General features: G+C 49.9%; 7 protein-coding genes across 7 annotated transcripts; 5 read left to right on the forward strand and 2 right to left on the reverse strand.

The window, feature by feature from the left end:
• Positions 1-150: 150 nt before the first annotated feature.
• Positions 151-3138, forward strand: PC9H_004014 (uncharacterized protein; the record flags this gene model as incomplete). The annotated part of the gene is made up of 16 exons (XM_036773604.1): positions 151-402; positions 461-612; positions 667-887; positions 940-973; positions 1030-1199; positions 1257-1513; positions 1564-1639; positions 1697-1735; positions 1786-1944; positions 2001-2119; positions 2173-2200; positions 2250-2426; positions 2477-2643; positions 2702-2871; positions 2936-3010; positions 3069-3138. The coding sequence occupies 16 exons, from the start codon at positions 151-153 to the stop codon at positions 3136-3138; spliced, it is 2166 nt and encodes a 721-aa protein (XP_036635077.1).
• Positions 3139-3576: 438 nt separating this feature from the next.
• Positions 3577-4224, forward strand: PC9H_004015 (uncharacterized protein; the record flags this gene model as incomplete). The annotated part of the gene is made up of 3 exons (XM_036773605.1): positions 3577-3608; positions 3671-3842; positions 3895-4224. 3 exons carry the CDS (start codon positions 3577-3579, stop codon positions 4222-4224), a joined length of 534 nt encoding a protein of 177 aa, XP_036635078.1.
• Positions 4225-4648: 424 nt separating this feature from the next.
• On the forward strand, positions 4649-11835 carry PC9H_004016 (uncharacterized protein; the record flags this gene model as incomplete). The annotated part of the gene is made up of 17 exons (XM_036773606.1): positions 4649-4703; positions 4820-5199; positions 5250-5404; positions 5453-5765; positions 5820-6039; positions 6095-6186; positions 6241-7491; positions 7539-9576; positions 9628-10000; positions 10048-10294; positions 10345-10526; positions 10577-10742; positions 10803-10875; positions 10929-11117; positions 11175-11242; positions 11303-11584; positions 11638-11835. The coding sequence occupies 17 exons, from the start codon at positions 4649-4651 to the stop codon at positions 11833-11835; spliced, it is 6282 nt and encodes a 2093-aa protein (XP_036635079.1).
• A 665-nt stretch (positions 11836-12500) lies between these two features.
• PC9H_004017 (uncharacterized protein) lies at positions 12501-15043 on the forward strand (the record flags this gene model as incomplete). Its single annotated transcript, XM_036773607.1, has 10 exons — positions 12501-12557; positions 12614-13177; positions 13235-13407; positions 13463-13538; positions 13589-13614; positions 13664-13895; positions 13945-14160; positions 14213-14236; positions 14288-14522; positions 14574-15043. The coding sequence occupies 10 exons, from the start codon at positions 12501-12503 to the stop codon at positions 15041-15043; spliced, it is 2073 nt and encodes a 690-aa protein (XP_036635080.1).
• A 1649-nt stretch (positions 15044-16692) lies between these two features.
• PC9H_004018 (uncharacterized protein) lies at positions 16693-17095 on the forward strand (the record flags this gene model as incomplete). Its single annotated transcript, XM_036773608.1, has 2 exons — positions 16693-16935; positions 17003-17095. 2 exons carry the CDS (start codon positions 16693-16695, stop codon positions 17093-17095), a joined length of 336 nt encoding a protein of 111 aa, XP_036635081.1.
• Positions 17096-17576: 481 nt separating this feature from the next.
• Positions 17577-21563, reverse strand: PC9H_004019 (uncharacterized protein; the record flags this gene model as incomplete). Its single annotated transcript, XM_036773609.1, has 18 exons — positions 17577-17855; positions 17905-18246; positions 18297-18391; positions 18442-18679; positions 18738-18823; positions 18873-19137; positions 19197-19430; positions 19492-19608; positions 19665-19729; positions 19776-19830; positions 19887-19923; positions 19977-20207; positions 20275-20489; positions 20550-20701; positions 20752-20942; positions 20995-21137; positions 21233-21349; positions 21411-21563. The coding sequence occupies 18 exons, from the start codon at positions 21561-21563 to the stop codon at positions 17577-17579; spliced, it is 3015 nt and encodes a 1004-aa protein (XP_036635082.1).
• A 352-nt stretch (positions 21564-21915) lies between these two features.
• On the reverse strand, positions 21916-22738 carry PC9H_004020 (uncharacterized protein; the record flags this gene model as incomplete). Its single annotated transcript, XM_036773610.1, has 4 exons — positions 21916-22119; positions 22170-22278; positions 22335-22652; positions 22707-22738. 4 exons carry the CDS (start codon positions 22736-22738, stop codon positions 21916-21918), a joined length of 663 nt encoding a protein of 220 aa, XP_036635083.1.
• Between the last annotated feature and the right edge of the window lie 238 nt (positions 22739-22976).

Genomic DNA, 22976 nt, shown 5'->3' on the forward strand with positions numbered 1-22976 from the left:
ATAATTATCGGAACCCTGGGCGCCTAGAGGATCGCAATCACATGAAACAACTCTTATGATCGCGCCACACAACCAGGATCTCCACGCGCCAGTTGTACTACATGTTCAATCCTCCCCGCGACTCTGTTCGATAACTTTTCTCTATCGTAAATGGCCGCGCATTCGACACTCCGTCCGAGCAATCTTTCTGAGCATGTTGCGCTCCTGTCGAAGACCTACGTCAAGCACCGGCCGGTGGTACAGAAGCTGCTTACCCTTGGATTTGTAGTTTATGTGCTTGGTTCCACATATACGAGTCTATCTGGGAAGCCATCGTACTCTAAGAAAGGCAAGGAGAAGGCAAAGGAGGCCGCCGAAACCGCGGAGAAGGATCGTAGTTCGGGCAAGCCACCTCGGGTAGCAGTGAGCTCCCATTGTATTGTTACACACCAAGGGGGAACTGACCATCGGGTCTCGATAGGTTGATGCGTTATTCTACCAACGCTTGTCTACTATCCTACGCATCGTAATCCCCGGAATACGCTCGAAAGAAGCTATGCTACTTGTGATGCACTCCAGCCTTCTGATCTTCAGGACGGCGATATCCCTCTACGTCGCCGCATTGGATGGGAGGTTGGTTTGAGTCCTTCCTGGCAGTTTATTGCGTGGTCTAATATTTCTTAACAGAATTGTAGCTAGTCTAGTTCGAGCCCAACCATTGCAGTTCTTCCTCAATATCCTCAAATGGCTGATTGTTGCCATCCCCGCGACATGGACCAATAGCTGGCTCACCTATGTACAGAGCAAGCTAGCCATTGCTTACCGTACCCGCCTGACGCAAGAGGTCATGGGTCAATACTTCGGTGACAGGAAGGAAGGCCCCGACGGCAAGGTGTATTACAAGCTATGTAAGATATCGCATTCTCATCCCGTAAATAAATATGTCTAACCACCCCGAAGCGAACCTTGATGACCGCATAAAAAATCCCGACCAGTAAATACAATCTCTCGTCTCTGTTTCAATGATGCTAATGATTTTCTCCATAATAGGATGATCACCAACGATATACAACGATTTTCCACGCATCTGGCCGCCATCTATTCTAATCTTGCGAAACCAATACTTGACGTGATCCTCTATAATTACCAACTATCTCAGAATGTCGGTGCCGAAGGCCTGGTTGTTTTGACCCTCTTGGTACAGAGCACAGCTGCCCTACGTATGTGTGATTGCTATTCATCCCGTCATCACCTACTAAAATATGAGCTGGACCCAGTTCGATACATTACTCCTCCATTCGGGATGTATACGGCGCTTTCCGCTCAACTCTCTGGGAACCTCCGTCACAGTCACTCTCGACTGGCAGAGTTCGCCGAAGAAATTGCGTTCTTTGGCGGCGAACAGACAGAGAAGATGCTCATTGAGCGTGATTTCGCGACGGTGATAAAGCACGAAAACAGAGTGTTACAACGGAGATGGTGGTTTGGGTGCCTTGAGGAAGGGGTAATCAAGTGGCTGTGGGGAAGCTTTGGGGTATGGCTTCTACGTTCAGAGCTCTGTTTTTGCTTAAGAGCTGGTTGTAGCTTGTGCTGTGTGCTATACCAGTATTCTTCAAGGTACCCGGTGTGTCAAGCATCGACTTGGGCAGTCGCACAGAAGGTTGGTGCCATCTCTAGCATTCTCCCTCGTGCAGTGCTAAGCCCGCTGTTAAATTAGGCTTTGTCACCAACAGACGACTATTGCTCTCCGCTTCAGGTAAGTGCGTCTTATCTGCTCGTAACGGTCCAATAACCGAGATGCATTAGATGCATTCGGACGCGTGATGTATTCATACAAGGATTTGTCTGAGCTTGCGGGCTACACGGCTCGTGTATCGCAACTGCTGGACACAATGAAGGACGTCAAACAAGGCAAATTTGACAAAAGTCTTGTGAGCACGGCAACGACTGGAGAAAATGCAGAAAGTAGGTTGTTCTAATTTCCTCCTCGTCCTAAGGGCGTTTCTGATGGTTCTGGATAGTCCTCCGTGGGCGTGGTCAAGTCATTGAGTCAGAGGACATACAATTCGAGAATGTTCCTATCGTTACGCCGAACGGAGACGTGTTAGTGCGGCACTTGAGCTTCCACATCAAACATGGCGTACGCCTTTCATTCCCTTCTAGACTCCCCCTGCTCATTGAATTTGCCATTAGCAACACCTACTGATCGTTGGTCCGAACGGTAAGTTTTTGAAGAAGATATGAAAGGTTCGTTCTAACCTTTGGCCCAGGTTGTGGGAAGTCCTCACTTTTCCGTATCTTGGGTGGGCTGTGGCCAGTATATGGCGGTATCGTCAGAAAGCCACGGGCATCAGAATTCATTCTAATCCCTCAACGGCCGTACTTGTCCCTCGGAACTCTAAGGGACCAAGTCATCTACCCGCATTCTCAGGCTGAGATGGAATCCAGTGAGTGTCCATCCATATGGCTAGAAGTTTCCGTGCTCATACATTGACAGGGGGCATCACAGATGCTGACTTACTCCGTATACTCTCTGTAGTGCAAATGGATCATATCGTTGAGCGGGAAGGGGGATGGGATGCTGCTAAAGAATGGAGAGATGCGTTGAGTGGTGGGGATAAGCAGAAGATCGCGTGGGCGAGGCTATTTTATCACCATCCAAAGGTTAGTCTTACCTCCTTGTTGGACGAGCCTTGCGCCGACAACGTATCGTCGTTTATAGTATGCCGTTCTGGACGAAGCGACGTCTCTTGTACCGCCCGACGTGGAAGGAATGATGATGGACCATGCAACCGCGCTTGGGATCACATTGCTGACCGTCTCCCATCGACCTTCCCTTTGGAAGTACCATGCTATGATTCTGCACTATGATGGCCAAGGAGGTTATGTTTTGTACGTCATTGCCCTATTCCGGTGTTTCCCATATCGATTGGCTGGTTCCTAACAACCTCGGCAGTACCAAATTAGATGCGGAGAAACGCCTGGCTCTCCAAGAAGAGAAACAAGCTCTGGAGGCGAAATTACTTGAAGTGTAAGACTTTGCTACACACGCAGCCGGACACATCAGTTGACCTGAACCTATTTCTTAGGCCCAAGATGAAGGCACGATTGGAAGAGCTCCGCGCATTGGCGGAAGACCGTGATTCTCATCGTTGGTAAAGCTGGACGTAGGCGTTATAGCGGATCTTGGTAATTAATGAGCCCTCGAGGTCTCTTCGTGCATATGTATCATCATATCATCGTGTTGTCCATTGCGCCTAATTAGCTACTTGTACACTTTCATCCGCAAGCTATGGTGCACAGAGAACGTAGCCTATGGCTGACGTGCAGATAACAAAACGGAAGTCCGCACTCGGCAGCAGAGATGGCCGGAGACGTCCGCGCCGAGAGGATGATGTCAGTCGGGCCAATCAGGAGCGTCGGAAATGTTACAAATTTCCACTTAGTCTTGTACTGCCCCACCCTGGCTCTCTTTGCTCCCGTCGCCATCTCACACGACAAAACTCTGCTGCCCGCGCAGATTACGCCCTAGACTTTATAGACTTCCTTTTGGCTCAACTCAATTGTACATCCAAGCACTCTATCTATTATTCCAAAATGCACTTCTTCTCCCAGCTTTTCAACTACGAGTGAGTAATCTACATCTTCGCAATACTACTCGGTTGCTGATGTGCGTTTTGCGGCGCCTTAGGCACCCATGGTCTCATGTTGTCATCGGAATGTGGCACAAATACCCAAATCCACATTGCTCGCACGTCGTTACAGTCGATACGCTGTCGCGGACGATAGATCCAAAAACGGGGATCGTGAGGACGGAGAGAGTACTGGGCTGTAAGCAGAAAGCACCAACTTGGATAGTGAAGGTGAGCACAAAGTCTTTTTTACGTGGTCTTTTGCCAACACGATTCCCCGTAGCTCTTCGGCGGTTCAGAAGACGCTTTTGTCCGGGAAATATCATTCATAGACCCCGCTACTCAAAGAGCCACTATAACCTCCGTCAACCTCTCCCTATCCCAATTTGCGACATGTCTAGAGCAAGTACAATACTTCCCCTCATCACCACATCGCACGGCATTCTCGCAGACGGCAGAAGTCCAGGCTCGGCTGGCCTTATGGCGGATGGCGGCAGATGGCTTAGAAAAATGGCTTGTCCAGCGGTTTGAGCAGAACGCGCAGCTTGGGAAGGTCGCTCTATCTGATGTCCTCAGGACATTATGGGAAGAGCGGCATGCTGCGCATGTATAGATGTCCCCGGTAGTCAGTTTTCGTTGTTCTTTGTTTTGTGGTAGTCACCCTAGATATTTGCCTGAGTACGAAAAGAGCCGTTTGTGCCATAATATTAGGACGAATATTATATCCTGTAGTTTTTCTTATACCAATGCTCGATAGTTCGTTGACTAGGAGTTCTTGACACACAGATAAGCGCCCATGATCTCTTTTGTTTCTCAGTTATCTTGCCCGTCCGCAGTGACCTCTCCGACGTTTCTTGGATTCCCAACTCCACTATTTTCGATGTTTTTCTAGTGTGTTTGTGCAACAGTCAGTGTTTCTATATGTTACGGAAGGTACGCTGCTTTACACGTCGCCCTTTATGAGCGCAGCGATCTAGCATGGATTCACAGACGATACAGAATAACCTGTACTAACCAACTAAACCCTTGTACATACTATGGACGAACTTGTGCGGCACTGTATTCGTGAAATATCGTTTGATGGAGATTTGGGTGAGTCTACGATCTCCCTGTCCTCTCTCTCCGAGGAGGCGAGTTCGATTCCCTCCGTGGTAGACCTCGTCTACCTCGAGATTTTACCTCCGAAATTTGCTAATAGTTTATAACAGGTAGCGAACCTTCACGGCTTGACGTCTTCATCAAGGACTTCTATGAAAAACACCCTGGATACACCCAAAATATCGATCATAACTTCAATGCTTTCGTATGGTCCCTGGTCGTCCAGCAACCAACTATCAGAGTTGGGATCATCCCAAATGGACTGACTACGGAAGTATTCGTTGCCCCTCAGCCGAGTGCGATCAAGAAGGCCAAAGCCCAAGGCAAAGCTAAAAATGAAGTCACTGAGGAGGACCGACCGCGTCTCGAAGTCATTGCGGATGCAGCAACACGAAGCTTTAATGACCTCAAGGCAGAGTTTGGACAAGCCCTCCGAATAGCTGTTGATCCAGAAGAAATCTTTGCTGCCATAACTGGCTCACATGTCAAGGTAGAACCCTATCACAACCTTGGGGGAAGCCCATATTGAATTTCTTTCAGCCTCAGAAAATGACTCCTATGGTGTACACTGCCTTGCAGTTCATTACGCGGGGAAGAGAGACAGGTATTACCGTCGTTGAGCTAGGTCGAAATACGAAATATGATCAGAAGAGTTGCTTCTATCTTGTCAAACAACTGATTGAACTGAATCTCATGTACGTCTCAATGCACGCTGTGACTACTGTTTTCTGACGAGCTCAAAGAGTCAAAGTACGTCGTGGCGGCGTAGGGACGCATCTGTGTCTCCACAAACATTTCTACGACACCAGCCCGCGATGGAGAGAGGTTCGCGAAGAAGAGTCGAAAGCACAGCAACTCTTTCACGGAGCTCCAGAACCAGACGACGCAGGGGACATGGCCGAAGAAGCTGCGCCTCAGACGTTGTCAAACCTTGGGTTCACGCCAATTGACGCTAGGCACTTGTCTAGCCTACCACTCATACAGGCACGGGTAATGAAACTACTTAAAGCTTCGCATAACCACATACACGCGGCGAACAATATGTTGCTCAAAATCGTACGTGCCAATTTCGCAATTGATAGCAAATAGCAATTCTCAAGCCTTAAATAGGGCTTCGCTCATCCTACCAAGACCGACCGACGATTCTTCAACACGAGGATACGCGAACTCATTCAACTTGGGTTGATTGAAGTGATCCTTGTTCCAAGTCTTCGAAAGGGCTCAGAAGGGAAGATGATAAAGTGCTTCCGCCTGGTCACTCCAGGTTCGGCGCCCACTCCCAGTGGCGCAGTAGCTGCATCTATCGATGACGAGGAGGAAGACGAATTTGGTAAGTTTGTTCGGGATTCGAGACCAGCAGGTATTCCGCTCACTGCGGTAATTAGGTCGTGTCTACCGTCTTCGTACAAACACCACTCTTCACAAACAGGTGGTAGATCTTATCGAAGAGGCCGGGACAGGCGGAATTACCATGAATGTAGGCACGGTTGAATTTGTTATGCTTCTGCGTCTCATCAGGGCAACTACATAGGAATTGAGCGAGCGGCTTGGTCACTTTGACAAACGGACGATTGATCTTTTGCTCACCCGTGCAGAGAGGCAGACCCCTCCCACACACTTGGCCGACCTCGGGGTCGCAATCATCATGGAGAACTATGGACGTGAGCGCCGAAACAGATACTTCACTGTTGCTTCGTATCGTCAACTGCTCGAGAACGAAAACCTCGACCCCGCGAATGCTGGTTATGGGGATCTTGACCTATCGAACACGGGGGATTTTACGCCAGTTACCTCTGATCAATTTTACCTAGACGAAAAGCAACTAACTCAATATCACGATGCCTTCCTAGAGACTCATACTGACGAGAAGGTGGAGGATAAGAGGAAGAAAAAGAAGAAATCCAAGAAAGCAGCTACTGCAGACGTGGATGGAGAAGGGTCCACTCCGCCTAAGCCGAAGAAAGTCGTCAAGCCGCGCAAAGAGAAGCCCGTTGCAGTTGGCGATGCCGACGGAACTGAGGACTCGGGTCCTCCGAAAAGAGGTCGAAAGCGCCAGCAAGATAACGAAGGAGACGACTCTCGACCAAAGAAGAAGAGTAAACCTTCGGCGGCGTTGCAGGAGAGCATACAAGATCAGCCACAGTCGATCACGGAGCCGGATGCTCTAGCAGCAGTAGCAATGGACGTAGACGCGGTGGACCCTTTGCCCACCAGCGTACCCACAAGTTCTCAGCCACGGAAACGAGGAAGACCCCGCAAGTCTCAGGCCAACACTCAGGAACCCAGCGACCCACCAGCAATCACTGATCTCTCCCAAGGCAAGGATGAGAAGACCGTTTCGCTTCGTAAACGACGCCGTGGCGAAGACAGTATTGCCGCTGGTGGAGGAGACGCAACGTCGCCCGATGCTCGACCCAAGAGACAACGCACCAGAACAGCAAAAGCATTGGCCTCTCAAGAAAATGCTACGTCGATCTCCACTAATCAATCTAGTCGTGCCGCACCCACCGTTGACACCACCGTTGATGTTGCCAGCATGAAATCTACGCATCGTCCCAATGATTCAGAGACAGTTCCCGTTTCAGTAGCTACGACCCCGTTTGGAGGGCCTCTTTCGCCTATAACTCCTGACGTCGCTCAGCCAGAAAAGGAACCGCTTGTTGACACCCCGCATGTGCCCATCGAGGATACACCAAGCCCCCGTGCCGGTGGTTCAGGCAAGGCGTTTCACAACATCCCAATCGATCCTCTGCTTCTGGACTCTCAATCTCCAGTTGTCGTTGTACGTCGCTTTTGTTTATTTTAGTTCACCTTACTCAATGACCACAGGTTTCAGAACCGGCGTTGAAAACAGCGGCGTCGTCTCGCGTCCCAAAAGCCAATGTGTCACATATGCGTCGGGAAAACGAGTTCTATCAGGTTCTTGTCAGCTGTGGTGGAATCCTCAACATAAACTCCAAGGAGTTTACGGACGCTCACTCGGCTTTGGTTGATGTACTCTCCCAGTCTGGAGAACCCACTAGCGCTCCCCCTGGGACGCGGGTGGACAAGAGGACCGTGCTTGCGACTCTTGACAGTATGGAGTCCAAAGGGAGAATCAAGATGATCAAAACACAAATCATGACTCGCACTGGCGTTCCACGGCCCACGACCGTTGCCCGCCTTTCTGATGTTGATCCCGCCAAGGCGATTGAATATTTGAGCAACCTTTCTGACGTAGCTCCAATTGTCCCGGCGGCGCACATAAAGCGAATCGAGGAGCCAATAGAATATGGAGCCATCGAAAGGCACGAGCGAAGGGGTGTTCTCCCTCTTCAGCTTCTCCAAGAGAGAGAACCTGGCGACGCACAAGAACGCTGGAGCAAAAATGAACACAGAGCTGATCAACTCTGGCAATACGACGACGCTACAATCCACGAAGTCCTCTTAACGGAGCGCACCACTGTAGGACAATTCTACGGTTTTGTGGTTGGGAAGGTTGCAAGGTTACGCAAAATGCATCTAGCGACCTTATCCGCCCTCGAAAGCCCTGAGAGTGGTCCCAGTGTTGTGTCCCGCCATGATCGCATTGTTCACCTAGCGTTCTACAACCATGATCTCCCTCTTGGACTTTACCTGTCACTGTGCGCAGTGCTGTCTTACAATGAAGATCTGACCAAATTTTATCGAAGTGAGGGTGGGCCTGAGACAGCAGTCAAGGACCTGCCCCCGCCTTTGCATAGCATACTTCAGATCGGAAGATCAAGAGCTCGATCGCGGTTCCTGGACCTCATGGGATTGTTGATGTCCCTCCGGCTAGTAATACCTCTACAAGTCACCGACTCTCCTAGCCCTCAGATTCAATGCGCTGCGAACGGCGAGCATCCCACGGCGTTCGATGCGGCTCCTCTCGAGGGCTGGACTCCGAATACTCCAAGCCTCGCACCGTCTTATTGGCAGTTCACGGACACGGCACCAGTATTCGCTTGGTCGCGGTCTGATCCCTCTCCCATATTCCTGAAGACGGTCTCCGTGTCCTCGAGCAACGGCGCCGTGGAGTATTGGTCGCAACTGCGTGAGGCATGTTTGCAGAAAGGAAAGATGGTTGAAGATGATGTATTCCGCCCGACGCTGTCTCATCCCCTCAACGATACTTTGACGAAGTCCCTGCGCAGGCCTTCGTCATGGGCCGATGAATACTTCCTCACATGGCACCAAAGACAGTACCTATCTCGGGCTCTACAAGGCGGGACAAGGATCGAAGAAGTCGGTGACACTCCCCTGGACGTCGACGAAGAAAAGCTAGCATGGATCGTATCTGCTCCTGCCAACGTTGTGAAAAACTTCCTCTTCGATACTCGTAGTCAATACGCTAAGATTATCGCCAAAGCTCGCCTCAAGCGAGAACGTCTTGAAGCGGAGAAGGAGGCATCGGAAGCAGACAAAGTACTGCTGGCAGATATGGCAGCTGAAGCAAGAGCTCAAAGAGAATCTGAATGGGCTGACATGGTGGCAAGAGTGTACCCAGAGCCACTGAAAGGCTCTGCAGAAATTCGACTGCGACCCGTTCGGAAGAAGTTCTTGCAGGCTGTGTCAGTGAAAGACATGGGGTCATGGGAGGCTGAGATCCAAAAGACCTTACGAGAAGCGGCTTTAGCAGCGTCGAAAATCCTTTCAAAACACGCGAAGAGGCTTACTCAAACTTTACCTAGTGTTCCAGCTACATCTTCAGGACCGTCCAAGGGAACAAGCTTCTTATCCCCGCCCGTTGTTCACAACCTAATTGAGAAATCCGTGGCAGAATTGATAGCACAACAAGGTCCCGCCATTCCGGAGTCGAAGCGAACTCGCCAGAGAAAGAAGCCCAAGAAAGAGAAAGCTGACGGAGGTAGATATATTATATGCGTAACGTGGTTATATTTATCTAATTGTTCAACAGAGGACGACGAACCGCCGGGCACCAAGTATCGACGGCATCGCTTTCAATGGGATAATGACTACGAAGAGCTTGCCCGGGATGCTTCTGTCATCATCAAAGTCAGATGTCGCGACTTGCCCCGCCTAGAGCTCACTGCCTTGGATCAAGTCTTTCCGTCTGTTCCTCGCAACACCGTGCGCCAGCGGTTGGTCCATATCAGAGACACCCCTGGCAACGAAGCTTACCTTAAGCGGCTGGAGGAAAAGTGGTCCGACCTTTGGAGTAGGTACCGAGGTACCGACATACTACCAGATGATGATCCTCAAAGCGCCTCCAACTTCGATCTACCCAAACACATCGAGTTTCTCCGCAGCCATATCGACAAGAATGCATTGTACGTCCTCCTTACCGAACAAGATGGTAAATACTCATGGAGAATAGGCGTGTTGGTTTCACTAATACGACAAACTCGATAATAATACCCCAATCTGTGGATGAACTCCTGGATGGATGGGATGTTGTAGGACCTCCAGTAACTTCCACCACCTACGACTTCATGTGGAAGGGCGACGCTGAGGAAGGTCGAGAGAAAGCATTGTATCAGCAGGCTTTCTGCAAAGGAAGCATACTTCCGTCAACGCCGGAGGAGAGATCAGAAGCTACCTTTGTCGCAGAGGCAGCGCTCAAGGTACGTATATAGCGAACAGACGATCTAAGTTAATAATACGCGTCCAACAGATGGTATTCGGCACGCCCAACGAACGCTACAAACCTGACATGGCTGCGAACCTGCTTCGGGATATAGGTCAAGACGCCGTCTCATCTGCTACCAAGAGACTTCTCGAGCGAGGCATCCTGTCTAAACACATTCGAGATCCGAAAAGGGAGAAACCTGGACGACGTCTCAAAATATCTGATGCGTATGTTCTGTCTCGATCTCGCTCTAGAATAGTCATTAACCGTGCTCTAGAAATCAAAATGCACTGGGCGGTCCCATTCCATTTGACACTTTTCAGGACGCCGTAGCGCTAGACGAGGATGTATATCTGCAACAGGAGTCCTTCTGGCGGACGTGGCCACTATTGGGGACTGATGGTGACTTGATGTCGCTGTTACAGCAAGTATCCGATAATAAGGTAGCAGGGAAATTCATTCGTCTGTTGGAATGTAATTCTGATTATCAACTCTCCGTTTAGGTCGATTTTAGGATTGATAGCTCCGCTGCTCGGACTGCCAGGGCTGAGGTGGAATGGAACAGCAAAAAAGCTGGTATGTGGCTGAGTCGACGAATGATACACCCGCTGATCAGCCTTTGCTGCTAGATGATGATGACATTGAGACTGCTATCGAAGTTCGCTTTTTGGGTATGGACGTGGAAACCAATGCATCGCCATCCCCTTCGGCCCCTATGCTAAATGTCAACAACGAAACCGATCGTGCAAGTCATCACGGAATTTCATACGATGGCAGCATTGCTTCCTGTGGAAGAGTTAATCCTGGTCTGACGGACTGTCAGTCATGTTTGGCAGAAGCGACAGACATATTTAGCTCCACCTTGTCTGAGGCAGACGCTAGTGTTGTCCATCAATTATTGACTGCTCTCCAAGAAGCTGGGGAAAGGGGGCTTGCGCGTCCGGTATGTCCGGGGATAATGTGATGTCGTGATTACCTGGTCGCTGACTTCATCGTTGTCTAGGGCCAACTTGATGATTCCCATTCCTCAGAATATATATTGGAGCTTGTCGGGGGAATGACAGATGCGTTGGTCCCCCTAGCCTTTTGGGCAGGTTACGTGAAACCAGTGCTCGTGTCGCCCCGTCACCTGAAGGCCTGGTCGGTGCTCGTCTCGGAGAATCCAGTTAAGAGGGTATTGCCCAGACGATGGCGCGACATGTCGGGGCACAAAGTTACAGATGGGTGGGATGCAGCGCTGCGAGCTGTGATAAGTGCGATCCACTTTAGACCGGGCTTGTCAGTGGTACGTGGGGGTCTTGTACACTTCTCCTCGAGGTACTTACTTGATTCACATAGGCTGAATTGAAGTGGCGGCTACGACCGGTATATGACGGCCAAGAGATCAATGATGTCTTCCGGGCCCTACAAACAGATGGTTTTGTCAATGTCCTTGGCGTCGATCATCCGATGTCGTCGATCTGCAGTTTAGACGACACCGAGGCGGCTTCGACATACTGTTTCATTAATAGCTCAAAACATTGGTATATGGTATAAGATCTGTATGTTGATTTGGGGGAGTGTGGGGGTATCTATTTTGTATTTATCTAGTCTACGCACGCGAGCTTGTACACGGCCTGCCGTTGAGCCAGAATCGCATCAGTTTGATTGGTGGCCTTCACCGGGTAGCTCCTGGCATTATGTTTTTCATGGAGAAACCGATGATCCCATCAACAAGATGTAGGCTGATGTAGGCGACGCGGGCAGTGTCCAGGACAAAGGGTATTCGCATATGATACAAACAATGTGTGCTAATGTGTGGTAGCTACGGTGTTGGAGAGCGGTTTGATGTGTCTGGTTGGTCGAGGCTGGCCACCGCCATGACAACATGAGACGGAAATGGAGGACTGACCGTGGGAATGTCGAGATTAGTGGCAAGGACCTTTAATCTGTTCGAAGGCCACAACGTCCAATCTTGATCCCATTCCTCCCCTTCCCCCTTCCTCCTCCTTTCATTTCAAGGCTGGTCCATTCCCTCCGCCAACGAACGAATTTCGGTGGACGACCTTCCCGCGCCCTAGTGGCACTTTCACTCGCTTGCCATTCTTCTCATCGTCGAAACGGAGGGTATTATAATCTGTTTTTTGTTGGAAACATGTGAGTAACCGAGCCATTCGTGTACCCGATAATTCTCATCCTCTGTAGCTCTGTAACCTTATACAATGCGTGTCAAACAAATCTGGGAGTATGTTCCAATCCCCGCCAAGTTGAAGCTAGTGGTGAGCACAGATCGGTGGTGCTTTCACCGCAGAAATAGCTCAGCTAGCTTTCGCAGTCGGACAGAATCACTTCCACCCGGCTCACGCTGGGATATTTCCTCTTCTCATTCGCTCATTTCGTCGTTCAAGTTGCCATCCAAGCGAAAGCATTCACTATCAATGCCACTGCTGCATCATTCCTTTGGGACATAGTCACACAAGCGAAGACCACCAGCAACGCTTTCCCTGTCTTCCGTGGCTCCGAATTCCATCTTTGTGACTCCGTTCCTACCTCGATAGACACCAAGGACTGCCAATTGCTTTGGAAGGCGCAAGCGGGAAATTCAAGTACTCCGGCTGCAACCAGTTTAGCTTTTGAGAATGCCGTACCGACATCTTCTACCCCCATCACATCCCCAGTCTCGCTTCCCGCTGCTCTTGCTACGGGTGTACCCAGCACCAGCCCTACCCGTGTACCCTTGTCATCCGTTACCGCTGCCTTATCTACCACGCCCTCGTTTGCAAGTGCTACCACCACCACCGTCACACGCTCTGCCCCTGCTACTGCCCCCACTTCGTCAGCAGTCAAGAGCGATGAGTCTTCAGACGATTCTGGCAGTGAGTCTGAGGATGACAAGCCGGTAACAGTCAGTCACTCTTGTGTTCTCTGAGAGCGTTAGCTAAATAGATGGAATTAGGTTGCTACTCCCGCCGTTCGCCTCAATCCACGCGACGGACACAAACCGAAGATTTTGGCTCTAGTCGATGCTGATGGCATGGTATCGGTGACCCTTAGTGGCATGGGGTATAATGGTAGACAAGTGGTCCTCGATAAGACTTGTCTGTGGGCACTGAACTACCCTGTTTCCATGTATGTCACGCGCGTCGTTGTTCTTCCGCTTGCTCACATATACGCGCACATATAGCCTCAACAACACAAAGAGGGAAGATATCGTGTTCATTGCTTTCCAGTTTTGGGTATTAGGCATGTCCCTCGTCGCAGTAAGTGCCGAATAGATCTCATGTGTTATGTCAACTGAAGTCCTTGCTAGATTCTCAATGAATCTATTCCTCATATGTGGGTCGCACTTGGCTCGTTGTGCGACAACCTTCTCACTGCTCCCTAGTATTGCATCGCTCCTTACTCACGTTCTGGCCACTGGCTGGGCCGCGTTCCAGATATCCCATACGGCCGGTTTCCAGTCGAGCTTCAATCAGCTCATCACCAAAGGCGCCTGCTCTGGTGTACAACTGCTACCCAACTATTGGCAAGATCGCCATAATTCCGAAGTCCCAAGCTTAGTCCTTAACATCGTCGCTCTTTTGATCTCTGTTTTCCTCACGTGGCGACTCATCAAGGTAAGCACCCATGTCTTCTGTCAACATCTTTGCTCAAGAACTTGTTTAGCTCTTCGGCTGGCAAACTTTCAAGCGAGTCGGTGCATCATTGACCATCAACCGTGTCTACAAGATTGTGCTGTCCCTGTCGATCGCCATCCAAATATCCCTGTTTTTCATAGCTGTCACTGTTGGCCTCTGGATTGATCAGCTCTTCAATGGTGCCATTGGACAACTCGCTGCTCACAAGAAACTCTACGAGATTTTGTTCATCATCACCCTGATCGTGAGTCCTATGATCCTGATGTTTTTACCATTTGATGCCGACCGATTTATAGCTCATCCTCCCATGGCTAATTCTAGTGAGACCCCATTTTCACTCCCGATACCGCCATGATTGATCGTTGTTATAGGGCTGGTTCTCCGTTCGCCGAGAACTCCGCGTGCCGATGCTCGTCTTTCTGGGCTTGACCGTCATGTACATGGTTGGTTGGGGTGTGATGTTTATGTCAAACTCTTTCCGGTGGACCTTCGTTACTTGGCGCTTCTTCAGTATGATGGCGGTTGCTTCTGTTGCCCTCACCCTCGCCACTTTCATATTGGGCGTTGTATGCCGTTGCAACTTTGGCAAAGGCTTACCCCGTTACTGTATGTTCTCAGGCCTTCTGATCCTGGATCTTCATTGATCTCGCTTTCCAGTGAATTACCAAGAGCCACTGCCCGGCGATGACTTTGTCCCCATTCGCCCCGGCTTCGCAGGAGGTGATCCCGAGAAGGTCGAGTTTCCGTCTAATGAGAAACCCATCCCGACATGGTCAGTCACTTTCGGTCAAGGCAATGAGGTTCCTGTACCCCGCCAGATGTTCCCGCCTCCATATGCTGGAAACGGCACCCGCATGGGACCACGCTTCTCGAACGCCTCTTCCGAACCATTCGAGACCGCATCATCCATGTCATCTGTCAGGTATCCAACAGTAGCGCATACCCGGGACGATTCTCGCTCCACGTTTGGCAGTGATAGCGACCATGGGATGAACAGAGCTGTAAGAGAGAACGGAACTATCCTTTCCAGCCCAACCACTCTCCAATACTACTCCCTCGAGCGATCGCTTAGCCAGGCTAGCACAACAACCTCTGAGAGTGGTCGCAAGCGGTGGATCATAGAGTAATGTAATTTCTTCTTCGGACGGTACCGACTATTGGGCATTCTGTTCTACTTCTCACAACCCTTGTTTGATACACTTACTTTGCCCTGTGTTGTTGACAACATGGGTCTGCTTTATATATCAACATGTAGCTTATATTTCCTAGTGAACGCTTAGCACGATAACCTGATATCTGAATGGATAACGCAACTGACACCCCTTTTCGGCCCGCCAGGGCTGCCAGTCAAGCAGATCGAGTTGTTCACTACTACCACCATATCGCCAATGTTCCAGAGTCTATATTCTTCTTACGACCCCATCAACAAACCTGGGTAAGTGTGAACGCAATTCAGCGCGTAAACTATCATATTCACCGTGACGATCATTCATGTGCCTTTTCGTGAGTAGAATCATTCACTGCCTCGCTCCGCACTGAATGATCTGTATATGCGGACCAGATACGAGACAGTGGTAAAACGATGGCCGGTAATCATCACAGGCACCATTGATAAACTCTGTCCAGTAAACCTTGACTGTAGGCCTGCTTGATATTCAAGCCAACATCACGGAAAGCAAAGGTATTATCGAGCAGATCAGTAAACTGAAATGCCATATGGGCAGGGACACCCCTTGGAGTGAGTGAACGGTAATGAGGGACGCCATTCATATCTTTGACCAATCCTAGACCGCTGGTAGAGGATACAGACCCTATGATCGAGACGTATAGCGATGAATCAGACCTTCTGGCTGAGCAAGGCAAAAACACTTGGTTTGCTTTGGTTGCATGCGTAGTATGTCTTTGTTACGCGTGAGCATTACACACCAAGCTAATATATGCGTATAGATGCTACATGTAAGTGCTTGTTCTCATACTCGTATGCGTGTCGCAGGTACCTAACGTAGACCAGATACCACTTGCTTCGCAGTCCATTTGGCAAGACTCAACACTGGCGGGAAATCATCCATTCTTTAATCAAAAGATGGGTATGTTCAAGCAAAGCCAAGTGGCAATCCTTCGTATGTCCAAAGAGTCCTGTGCATCAGGTTGATGATCACTAAACCCGTCGGGTTGAGGCAGATCATGATACGATCCAGTTAGATCTATAAAACTTGACGTCCTGTTCAAAGGAACGATCTGGATGTGTCTGTGGTAAGCTCAGTTCACCGCCTTTGATGAATGATGTGAACGAACTCCCGAGTTGATAATACACAGGGGGCACGCAACCGTCAGTCAAACAACTGATCTTGCATATGTATATGCGTCGAGTGAAGCTTGTTTCTTAGGCTTCGTCACTGTTCACATTCGGGTATCGAGCAGTGAGCGTCTACAAACCGTAGGAAAGGGTGCTCAAGAAATTCATTATCCGAGATGACGAAGAAGCGGTATGGTTACATCTCGAGACTCTACATAACAGCCAATAGATTTTGCCTCAGACAACGGGACACAGAGTCCCTGGACGCTGTATTTGATAGGCTGGCCGGAAGCTTTCCTGTAGCCGGATTCGAGGTGAGGCAGCGTCCAACGGACAACCACGCAATGCACATAACCACTATCTTCGCGCACACAGCTCTTCACAGATTTCATGTTCGCTGACTTCTTGGTTACACGCACGCCTTTCGTTTCGTCAGTCGTCTTTCAGTATGTTCAATCTTTTCGACCCGCATACAGCAATATGTCTAATGGTAACTACCCCGGCCCCAACTTAATCCCATGGTTTGTCTCGGACGTCACGCCTCCCGACTTTTCGGTAACTATATCCTCATTACTGGATCCTTCTTTCTTCCCACCTCCCGCTACCGCCGACGAGACCGTCGATCCGTCGCTCCCCAGCGACCTCTTCCGCATGGTCTCTCGATGGCGGAAATACGTAGATGACGGAATGAAGCTTTCTATCCTCCTGGACACCTCTCTCGGGGTGTCTTGATTTGATAACACCGACTCTTTATTGGCTGATTTTTGGACCTCGCCGTACCCATACTTAGATATGGAGGATCTACTGCTCGACTGATCTAAACGATGTCCCTGTCAACGCCTACCGCAACGTCTACCCTGTTGGTCCCCAGACTGAGGCATGAGCGGCGGAAATGACCCAGCAAGGGAGCTAACGGCTTGATTGAACGGCGTCCAAGCAGGCCACCGTCAAGAGGTCATATATGAAACGGCGGCTTGATGGTAAGGTACGAGGATGAACCTACTCCATGGCCAGTACGCGGTTACTGAGTTACTACGCTGATCAAATATCACGGTTACTTGAGGTCACCCTTCAGTGATCAGCCTTGTAATAAACGACGACACATGGAAAGTGAATGGACGGCGCGTTTTCATTCGCCGAAGGAAGATGATACTGCTCCGCCAACAGACATTTCGTTCTTACTGGGGTCGTGATCTTATTTAACCAACGGCAAACCCCAAGGGCAAGAAAGTATAGATATATTGACGATGATATACACATTAACTATTGTAGGTATATACACAGGTAAGAACAGAAAGCTAAACCGAGTAAACAGACAGCCGAATAAACAGACAGTGAGTCGCGACCATAGTACCAATTTATGATTAATGAAGCCCCCCGTTTGCTGTCGGACGCGCCTCTCCAGAACCGTTCGTAACTTTGATGATATCGGCTTCCGATAGCGCATTTCGCAGCGCGTTCCCCGTCTCATCGATGGAGTGCAAGAAACGTAATAGTTCCCTGCAAAGTTGCCAGTCTTCTCCTTCGATCGCACGCTGCAAGAGTCGGACAGCATCGCTGTTGTCTTCGTCTAATTGCTCAAGGTTATGAAGCACCAGGAGATAGGACCCAGCGGTCTTCAGGCGTTGCGATTCTAGGCAAGTCTAAAGAAGCCCTGTGAGCTCAAGAACGTCCGACAAGGTTGAGTTATACCTCAAATAGTGCCTTAGGTTTCCCAACAAAATGGAAGAGTCGCTTCCAGCGAGTCACCTCGGTCTTACGCGCACATCCTACTACAACCTCTAAGGCATCGTCGAAGTGGTCCAAGAATTCCACGGCTAACGGAAGAACAGCACTCGAAGAAGACTCCCCAGAGTCCGTATCGTCTTCATCATCGTCCACAGAGGCTTCTGCTTCGACCACGGTGTGTAGAAGGATTTCCAAGGCGTGTGCAAAAAATACCAGGTGCTGGTATTGTGAAGCAAATGAAACGGCTTCCTTGAGCCGTCGAGCTTCTAGGAAGTACAGTAGGATATGGTGAAGGAAGAGATGAGACTACGAAAACGAGAGTAAGAACTGTGTCGCGTGCCGGTAATTGTACTCACGCTAGTTGCATGTCGGAACATGGCGAAGGGCAAGTTAGAACGAGTAGCGACTTCGATCTCGGCCCCTATCAGGATACCCTTATCCATGAGAACAGCTGTAAGGATTAAGTATGCTATATGACGAGCTAAGGGCAAGTGGACTCACACAAGGGGTAGAAGTCCAAAGGAATATTTACGCTTTCCTTCACGCTTGCTGGCGCGGTACTGGGGCTATCTGTGACACGAGACTCGATAGCTAAAGCATTTAGCCACACCCTCATCCCTTGACCATCATAGCCCCATAGCGAGTTTTCAAGAGCGCCTATACCTCGAAGATGTGTCCAGCAGAATTCAATGCGATCGGCGAATATTTGCATATCGTATTTCACTTCATGATCTGCAGTCTAAGGTTTGGCGTCGGTTAGTAGGCTATACGAGAGATTTGAGGCGCGAGAGATTTACTTTTCGCGGGCGTAGCAGAACAAGTTGGCCACCAACCATCATGAGGACGGTAGCCACCGACAGGTCGAAAACAGGATCCCCTAGTTCTACGGAAATGTGAATAAACGGCGATCTGATTGTGGCGAAAGCACACACGCTTCTGGGCTGTTGGAATCATCCAACTCAGCATACGTACTGCACTAGGGACCGCAATGATGCCGTTGAAAGTGATGCTCCCACAAAGGTGGAGTTTAATGGTGTCCGCGGTTGGGACAATTAGGTAGTGCAAGAGAGTATTATCGGCGCAATACACCAGCAGGGAATTGTCCACTAGCGACAGAATCACAACGTGGGCAGGAAGGGTTTCACGGTAGAGGATGTTCTGGCTGCTCAACTCGAGATCTCGGGAGTATAGGCGGATCTACGTAATCATTGGCGGATTAGCAAGGTCAGCGGGCGGGCACATGATGAGCGAAGTACCTGATGAGATGAGGCGATTTCAACAGCGGCGATTAAGACGTGGTGGAACCACAGTAGTCCTCCTCTGACAATGAATGCTTGTTCTTGAAGCTCATCGGCATAGGTCTTCCACCGACCCGAGGTCGAGCTGTAGTGGATCAAGCCTCGGCGTCCGGCAATCGCAATGAGTCTACCATCACTGCTTAGCGCAGAGTATCGTATAGGCCAATTCGTCGACAAGTAGCTCTGCGGTATCTGGGTAGGCCATATGTATAAGGACGTGTGCGTTAATTGCAACAAGACCGCTGATGATTACCTTGATATGTTGCCAAACGTCCGACTCTGGATTTATCACACTCAAGTCGGGTTGGTCGGCCCCTCGGTAGACCAAGGCACGGTCCTCCATCTGCAAAAAGGCATATCGTGTGTTATCCTATAATAATCTAGGGGATATGTCAGCAAGCCAATGAGAGGGACGAACGACCATACAGGCGACTGTTGTCCGGTAGTCGCACTCTTTGCGAATGGGATCACGAATAGTTGACCGTCGATCTCTTTATCCGGTCAGGATATACGGAAACGGGAGGCATGCCAACTTACTTTTGGGCGACGGGCGAGCCATCAACATCAATTCGAAGTTACCTGGCGCCCAGAACTGATGGTCCGCAAGTCAGAAACTATGTTACACAGTTCTCGGTCGATAGGACCTACCAGATTAAATACACCATTCATAAAAGTGTCTTGGAATCTTGTAGATAGTCAGGATAGAACGTTAGTAAACGAAACCGGCTCAGTACGCACTTATTTTCATCCACTAGATCATCCACGCCAAACCCACAGGCCAGACACCGTCCACCAACACTGAATATTCCCCAGCCATGGTCCCAACCAACAGCGAGCACATATCCATCCGAACTCCACTCCATCGCGCGTACAGCACCCGTCTGCTTGCCATAGTTCGGTACAGATATACTTTCCGACTCAAAAGGAACCCCATCTTGAGATTGGAAGTTCGTGAATAATAAAGCGCCACTACAACAAAGACAAAGGTCGATAAATCATATCACTCGGACGGCATGTATGTGCATAAAACACTCACCCTTGGGTCCCAACCGCTATTAGAGAGAATGTGCTATTCACCGCGATTGCTGTGGCACGCTTTGGGTTCTCGTACGTGGTCTCGTTTAATTCGCCCTCCTCATCAGGATCAAGCTGTCGACGCTTCTGCAGCCACCTGGGCATCTCGAAGTCGTATGTACAAGTTCCTTGCCATCCAACAGTCCCCTCGAGGGAGGAGCGCGAGACTGACCTGCCCTGACTCTGATGCGTAAATTAATGCGAATCACAGTACCCTTGTAGGAAAAGAGTTCTGACCTCACTCTCCTCGCCACCGGCGAGTCCAGATGGAACGGGATCATCCAGCTGTATTTGTCTCTCGTTCAGACGAACGAGGTATGCTCTTCCATCAGATGTTATCCATGCATCAATGCCACTCGCCCGCGAGTAAGCCATCTTAACAACAGACACTAAACAATGGTGAGGGGGAGCGTATATGCTGCAAAGTGGGAGGTCGTACCGTCAGGGTCTACAAGCCACGGCAACTCGTGGTCGTCAATGACCCATGTGTCGTGCTGCGTAAAGCGTTTCGGCGTCGGATTCTCTGCATCAACCTCTTCGTCCTCTTCGTCATAATTTGGCCAAGGTATACGCTGAACGGCAGGCGGGCTTTTGGTTGAGAACACGATGTAGTGCTTTCGTGGCGAGACACTGGGAACATCTACGATAAATAATCGATACGGGGTGTGCTCATATTACGTACCTGAGGAGACCACCATTAATATGAATAACTCCCTCGAACTGCAGCGATATAGATTGAAGAGGTAGACTCTCGCCGGGCCCGTCTAGGAACGTCCGTTGTGCGCTCTGCATCAACGATGCCGACTGGTAGCTAAGCTCATGGGGCTTATATTCCACTGAGATTAGGACGAGATGGGACTCTGTCGTCTATGATATGTCGGTCCCATCAGTATTAGTAGGACATGCGCATATATGCGCACAATACACACCTGTATGACGATTCGTCTGCCATCTGGTGACCAGTGGGCTGACAGGTTCTCTCCATGATCAATGATTGACGAAGGGGTCCTCGAGAGGAACGCAAGGACTGCAGAGGGCTGTGTCGAGTCTAAGGTCAGCCCTTCCGATGTCAAATAACGCCTATATTAATCCACATACACGGACGCGCCAAACCGATATACCATTCCTCGTCAATGTCGCGAACAAAGCTTTCCTGGGGCTCGGGGCCAGGCAAATGAGAGCCTCGGGTGGGATGTTGGGGAGAGCGGGAACGGTGGAGAGTTGCCTGGCTGCTGATGTGGGAAAGTACATGGTCCTGTCCAAGACACTCGAAAGCTACCTTGTAAGCCAGACACCCGAGTGAGCGCAATGCCACGACCTACTTATACTTTCAGCGACGTGGGCGGCCGGATGGTGACATATGGGAAGAGTCCTAAATTACCACAAGATCGCGACGTTGTCTCTCACGCAAAAGTTCGCAAAAAGCATGTCCTGATATTGGTTACTCAAATGCCAACTAATGATACAAATACAAGTTGCACACAATAAACGAAATAGCAAGGTCAGTAGCCAAAGGAAGCGGTACCAGATTACGAACTGAGTGGCGGGGAATCGGGGAAATAGTGGATCAAAAGATGTGCGGAGAGAAGCACGCGTGTACGAACTAAGGTCTGAGCCATTGTTTTAGACGCGACCACGTCCCCACGGGAGGAAGGTTCTGTTCTGCGCTGGCTTGTCGTTGATGAGCGTTAGCTGCATCAGTGTGGGCTTGGGGCAAAGGAGTCGGAACATCCGCTTCACCCAGGGCCATCGGCTGTAGACGGGACTGTCGCAGGAGGTTCAGTATGAGAGAAACTCCCTCTCGCGACTGAAATTTGTGTGAGCAAGATGAGATGAGAGGAAGATGAAAATACAGACCCTTTGCACATTTGCTTTAAACCGTGTCAGGCCGTGATTCTCAATCCGTTTGGTCAAGCCCCACCCGAACCCGGAAACTATCCTTGCCTCTGTGGTCTGGAGCGTGTTTCTAGATGCGGGAACCATTGAGCTGCAGGATCTAATGTGCGTGAAGCTGTAACTGACCCTTCGGGGGTCTGACAGAAGTGAACGTGCTCCTCGACCTGCATCACCTTGACATGGTCAAGATTTTTCGTTTTGCACTTGACCACCTGCCCGAAAGGGTCAACCTCGCTCTCCTCAATCACCCACGACTCCGCACGCGAAATTATGCCTTGAGGTGCCCACCGAGGCAAACTACCCCTCTTCAAAATGAGACGTGTTGTGACTAGCGTTCCCGAAGGTGTAAAGTCCCTTGAAATTACATCACAAGACGTTACGTGGGCAGCATATGGGTTGGGGTATCGCAGGAAAAAGGCAAGCGAAACGATGGACCAAGGATCGCTGAATTCGTGTTCAGTGGCTGCCTTGGAACGTCCGGGTCTCATTTGCACTCACTCGTACAGGAAGGACTGCGTAAAGATCTTCATGGCCAACGACCCCGGTTTTTGGGCACTGAGAGCGTTCTGAAGGGAATTTTGCGAATTAGAGTAATATTATCTGTGCGATTCGATACAAGAGAGGGTTTGTGAGTGGGAATGAAGAATGCGGGGTAAAAGAGACGGAAAGACTTTGAAGTGCTTATATCATCGCTCGTGGCTATGAAAGGAAATTGTCAGCTCCAGGCTAGGCTCGATCTGGTCGCATGACTAAAGTACCCCTGTCTAC

The sequence above is a fragment of the Pleurotus ostreatus genome (assembly GCF_014466165.1).
Source record: "Pleurotus ostreatus strain PC9 chromosome Unknown scaffold_2, whole genome shotgun sequence".
Taxonomy (NCBI): domain Eukaryota; kingdom Fungi; phylum Basidiomycota; class Agaricomycetes; order Agaricales; family Pleurotaceae; genus Pleurotus; species Pleurotus ostreatus.